Raw genomic sequence first — 6,000 nt, 5'->3', positions numbered from 1 at the left:
AAACTGATACAGTATAAGGGTTCATTCTCTTATACAGAATGAGTCTTTACCAGCTTTCCTTGTGTATAAAAATATGGCTAGGTTATATTTCTTCAACACGTACTGTAATTTCAACATAAAAGCAAAACATGACAAATAAGATTAGAATTTGTTTATGTCACTAACAAGAGCAAAACAAACTTTAACCATTACCATCATGAAGGCTCACATTACTCAGATACAAAACAATCTTAGAATACATTCTTTGTGAAAAGATAAAATCAAAGTATTCATCCACCTATATCAATGTAAGCTGAAAATTATTCAATCAAGGTAGAAATTCCTCACATAAAAAACCTTGAATAAAGGACACCACAAACCATTTAGTGTATGATGAAATAATGCATTACTCTTACAGTTTGCAAACAGCCCAGTTAATATCTAAACCACAAGGTAAACTTGTATACTACAGAAGAAACCTTACAAACCTCATATTAGAATTGGAGTGATTAAAGATTTAATAGTAGTGATAAGAATTTCTGATAGCACGATGACATATGCTCAGCAGAAACTTACTTTGAGTTAAATAGAATAACTCTAAAACACTCTCCTCAATCTCTAACTCACTTCTTTTCCTTTTTGTAAACATGTTAGCAAAAGAGACAAATCTAAAACATTTGTCATGACAATAAGGTGAATTTATCCAGACCACAGTCCTCCACTTACAATTTTATAGGGCTCACTTCAGAAATATAGAGTTATGAATTCCTTATGAAAATACCTTAAGCTCTTAATTTATATCGGCTCACAAAGATTCACTTAAAAACAATACTTGAAATTGTCATAACTTTAAGGAACTGTTACAGCATTCGAAGTGGACAGCCATGGAATGGCAAAAACGTATTTGTCAAATAACTTCTGGATTCGATGTCGCCATATACAACATACCAAAACAATCTTCTTATGGGAAAATAAGTAAAGATCTACCTTTATACATAATATTATACTATACACATAAATTACTTGGACTAAGTATAATATTGCTTCACTTCATCTAATAATCTCTCAATATTATTCTCGCTTACATCCACAAATTTCTTTTGCTGACGACTAAAGTAATATATATCGCCGGTGTAAATGTCAAACCATAAAGCATGAATGTATACTCGCCCTCGCACTAATCCATCTCGCATGAAATTATAGCTAGCAATGTTTTGAAGCTGCTGAAGAGTATTAACTTGTGACAGCTTATCTTCCTCATTGAACTTATCTTCTGGATCAATGTAAGCTACAAAACGTCTCATCGGAGTTTCTGCCTGAAAGGAAATTATGAACTTATTTCTTTATTAACTGGAACATACTGGGATACAAAGCTGAAAGTTGGTATGAAAATCTTTACATACTAAAGTAAAAAAGAATGACCCCATCATCATCTCCATGGCTAAAATTTTAGAAAAATTAACCCAACATCGTGATAGATGATCACATTTTACAAGTGACTGCTTCAGTTACACTCCTACCTGACCAGTATCATATGCCAAATCTCAGTGAAAAATGACAAATTCGGAGATAATTTGTATTTTTCCTAACCATACAAACCTTAGCTATTTACATAGGGTATTACTTTCGGCGTAGCTGAAATGGCGAGCCATTAGATTTTTAACGAGGGTTAACTACCCCTGCGCTAGTTAGCAGGGGTAAGGGAGGGGTAGCTAGCTACCCCTCCCCCCTCACACACTGGTGAACTGATTCACTTCGCTTAGAGGTAGGACTTGACTTGGGGGACAGGGCTGGTGGGCAAATATGTGTAAATAGCTAAGGTTTGTATGGTTAGGAAAAATACAGATTATCTCCGAATTTGTCATTTGTTCCGTAACCGAAATACAAACCACGCTATTTACATAGGGTGACTTACCCCTTAGGAAGGGTGGAAAGTCCCCAGCCATACTGACTTTGGCTTTACCCAGGGACTCAGAATCCGAGTGAGCAGCACTTCGAGAAAAAGAGTTCCTGCACCTCGCAAGTTCCTTGCTCCGCAAGGAGTGTGCGGCCTACATAAGCTTGTGTGTGGAGGGAAGAAGCATGACTTGTCCTAGGCAGTCGACCTGAAGACCTTTAGATGGAATTCTGGACTAGGACTTTCCCAATACCACCTCGTCAGGGTATGGGGGACGCGACAGTATCATTTTAATACTAGGAACACAAGGAAGCATGGTTTACCTGCAGAGGTTTGAGGTCAGCTATGCAGAGAACCTAGGATGCTGCTTTCCCCAAAAGAGGGGAGGATGAAGAAAGAAGTAAGGGCCAGACATACCTCTTTCAATCATGCAGTCTGACACCGGGTAACAATGCCCCCAACCTTCTGCTACCTGTCCATTAAGGAGCCTGAGGTTAGACCAGCTGTTGTGTAGCCACCACAGGCCGATAGAAAAACGTATCGAGGCTCCTGTGGGTCACGTCCTGCAGGTAGTGAGCTGTGAAGGTCGTCCAACGCTTCCAGACTCCAGTTTGTAGCACCTGCGTCACAGAGTAGTCTTCTTAGAGACGTTGCGATGCCTCTGACATCGTGTGCTCTAAGGCTACATGACGGAGGAGGGTCTGGATTCAGGGCGAGATGGATGGTCCTAGAATCCAGGCTGCAAAGGTATTCTTGGTGACCCTCCTCTTCGTCCTTCCTGTGCTCCCAAACAGGGCTGCCCATGAAGACGAACTGCAGCTGTTCTGTAAGATAACACCTCCAACTCCTTGCTGGGCATAGAAGGAGAAGGCCTGGGTCATCTGTTACAGAACGGAGACTCGAAATCCTGAAGGAGTCAAACCGAAGGTTTGGGACTTCAAGATCTTGAGTCTAGAAACCGACTCAGGGACGAACCCGAACGTTACCTCTCCCTATCCTCTTGAATGGGCGAAGTCGTACGAGAGACCATGAAGTACGCTGATACGCTTGGCCGAAGCCAGAGCGAGCCAGAGCACCGCCTTCTAAGTCAGGTGCCTGTCAGATGACTAGCGTAATGGTTCACAGGGAGAAGCCTTAAGATCCCTAAGAACCCGAGCCATGTACCATGGAGGAGGACTCACTTCCGACTGGGTGCAGGTAAGTTCGTAGCTTCGTATGAGAGAAAAAAGATCCAGCGAGGAGGAATTGTCTAACCTTAGAGCCTGAAGGCCAGGCTTGAGGCTGAGTGATAGGCTTTACCGCCGAGAGCAAAAGGCGCAATTCCTCCCGCAGATGGACAATAACTCCGCTAACGCTGGAATAGTGGCATCGAGGGGAGAGATACCTCTCCCACGACACCAACCACAGAAGACTCTACACCTCACCTGGTGGACCCCTGCGGAAGACTTCGCAGGTGTCAAGACATCCGCTCCGCGACCTGTCGCGGAACGCCTCTCTCAGTGAGGAGATGCTGGATGGACTTCAGGCATGGAGCCGAAGCGGAGCTACGGCTTGTGGTAGATGTAGTGGTGTGGTTGCTATAGCTCTTGTCGTGGGGGAAAACTCTCTCGGGAGTTCCATCAAGGGTGCAGAAGGTTCGGAAACCACTCTGCCTGATGCCGTAGCGGAGCTATCAGAGTCATCGACAGGTTGACCGAAAGTCTGGTCTTGTTGAGCCCCCTTTCCCCACAGACCCAACGGTGGCAAGGCGTAGACGTTGATGTTGTCCCACCGATGTGGGAAGACATCTCGGCAGGGTGCCTTGGGGTCCGGGGCTGAGGAGAAGTACAGCGACAGCTTGAAATTCAAGGTCGTCGCGAACAGGACCACAAGGTCCAAGCTTGCTGGCTACTGGGGGTTCCAAAGACCACTCGGTACTCTCTATCTGCAATGCCCTGTTCCGACTGTCGGAGAGCACATTCCTTGTCCGGAATGAAGCGAGCCGATAGTGGTATTGAGTGGACTTCGGCTCATCTCAGTATCTCTACTGTAGGATGGGAAGACTGTTATGAAAAAGTACGTCCCCGCTTGATGAAAAGCAACTACCGTGGTGTTGTCGCTCACGGAGTGACTCGCCGAGGCCTGTTGGGACTGTTGACGGCCAGAATATGGCCTTCATCCCTAGCCAATTGATGTGGAGGTACCCTTCTAGCTCTGGCCATAGGCTTGAGATCCTTTGGTTCAGAACGTGCCCCACCCCTATTTTTTTGACGCGTCCGAGGACAGCATCAAATGCGGAGGAGGGACGAGAAGATCCACTCTCTAGCAAAGGCTTCGTAGGTCAACCACCACTGCAGGATCCCTCGTTCGGCAGGTCCCATAGGACCAGAATGTCTGGGGAATCGTGGTCTTGATTCCACCAGGACTTGAGTCGCCAAAGCAGGAGACTCATTCCGAGGTGAGCGTTAGGGACTAGAGGGGTCAAGGAGGAAGGTGACCTAGGAGGCGTAACCAGAAAAGGGCTGGAGACTTTCCTCGCCTCAGGAAAGGTTCTCCTACTCTCCTCCGCCTTGCTATCCTGTCATCTGAAGGGAAGGCTTAACGGAGATTGGAGACTAAAATTAAGCCTAGATATACCAGTTGTTGCGATGGAAACAGAGAAAACTTCTCGAGATTTATCATGATCCTTAGATCTTGGCAAAGTCCCAGAGGCTTGTCTCGGCGTCGAAGGAAGGGTCGATACCGAAACCGCCCGGGTAGCCAGTCATCCAGAAAGCAAAGGAGGCGGATGCCGCTCCCGTGTGGACATGAGGGTTCGGGATGAACTTCCTGGTGAATGCCTGTGGACCTGTGGAAAGATCGAAGCACCGCACCTTGAACTGGTATATCTGTTGCCTAGGCTGAATTCCAAGTACTTCCTGTAAAGACGGATGGATTGGGATCTGGAAGTACCTGTCTCTCTGATCCAGTATGCACGTGAAGTCTTGTGGTTTCCCTACAAGTCTGATCGAAACTGTTGTATCATACTGACCGAAGTTTGAACGACAAACTTGTTCAGGGCTAAGAGGACGATGGCAGGTCGCCAGCCTTCAGGTGCTTCTTACAAGAAAGAGTCGTTTGAAGAACCTTGGGGGGAGCCGCCGACAACCTTGTAGAGAATCCTTCTAGAGCATGGTCTCGCCCTCTGCCCGAGGGGCTAGCCCCTTTGCCGATCCCATGGCATATGGGCTCAGCGACACCGGATTCGCTGACAGGGGAGGAAGAGATGCTACGAAACGGGACACGAAACCCCTGGCTGATCATGGAGATCGTTCAGGAATCGGTCCCGAGTTGCTGCCACTTGAAGGCGCAAATCCAGGCATCCCCCCACTGGGGGATGCAGGTAGGGGTTGCCAATCCTAGCGTTTGCGGCCTAGGCCGCCCCCTCTAAGATTATTGCCCTCCCAGGAGGGCTCCTCGCCCTTCGTCCCCGACAGGAGGGGGGAGGCTGCATAGACACCTTGTCTAGCTGCCCGTGCCGGTCCTGATGTCCTAGGCTGAACGAGGCTGTAGAAGTTGAGGCGCTGGAGGCTTGTAGGGACTGGATATAAGCGCCTTGGAGGAGCGAATCGTGATACGATTCTCCCCACCTCTCAGTTGCTCGTTCCTTGTCCTTGGGCTGAAACAAGCCCCTTCCAAGGATGGAAGAGAGTCTGGGTTGCCGAAATCCACGGTAGGGACCAACGAGAGAAAACCTCTCGGTCACTGCATCTCAATGCTTCAACATCGAGTTTGTCCCCAAGTTCGACACTTGGTGTTGGGAAACGAAAGGTGCACGTGTCCGAGAGGAGGAAAGTTCCATAACCTTCCCGGAGCTTCCTTGTATAAAACCTTGGGTCGCGACCGGATGGCCAGAGACTCAAGCTCGACGATCAGCCAAGAGGTGGCCTGCCTGGCACCCTTCACGGCTTCCTCCTGGTTCAAGGAATGGTGGAGAGGAAGCGCTAAATCAGGCTACCCCATGATCTCGAAGTATTCTCGCTGTTGACGACTGACAGAGGCAGTGTCAGCAGCCACCGTTGGAGGGAAGGGGATCGGGCGATCATGAGGAGAGGGATGATGGGGCCTGCCTGAAGAGGGAGAAGAATGTTACCCAGACTCTTCTG

General features: G+C 47.7%; 1 protein-coding gene across 1 annotated transcript in view; it reads right to left on the bottom strand.

Moving 5' to 3' along the window:
- Window positions 1-615: 615 nt before the first annotated feature.
- The window catches only part of CAHbeta (carbonic anhydrase beta), a 92,760-nt gene continuing 87,375 nt past the window's right edge, over window positions 616-6,000 (bottom strand). The window contains exon 5 of the mRNA XM_068344098.1: window positions 616-1,295. Coding sequence (XP_068200199.1) covers window positions 1,008-1,295 — 288 coding nt within the window. The 3' untranslated portion in view covers window positions 616-1,007. The remainder of the gene's footprint in view (window positions 1,296-6,000) is intronic.

This window comes from Palaemon carinicauda, chromosome 20 (genome assembly GCF_036898095.1).
Source record: "Palaemon carinicauda isolate YSFRI2023 chromosome 20, ASM3689809v2, whole genome shotgun sequence".
NCBI classification, from domain to species: domain Eukaryota; kingdom Metazoa; phylum Arthropoda; class Malacostraca; order Decapoda; family Palaemonidae; genus Palaemon; species Palaemon carinicauda.
Note: the sequence above shows the minus strand (reverse complement) of the source record. Positions and strands in the feature narration are given on the sequence as shown.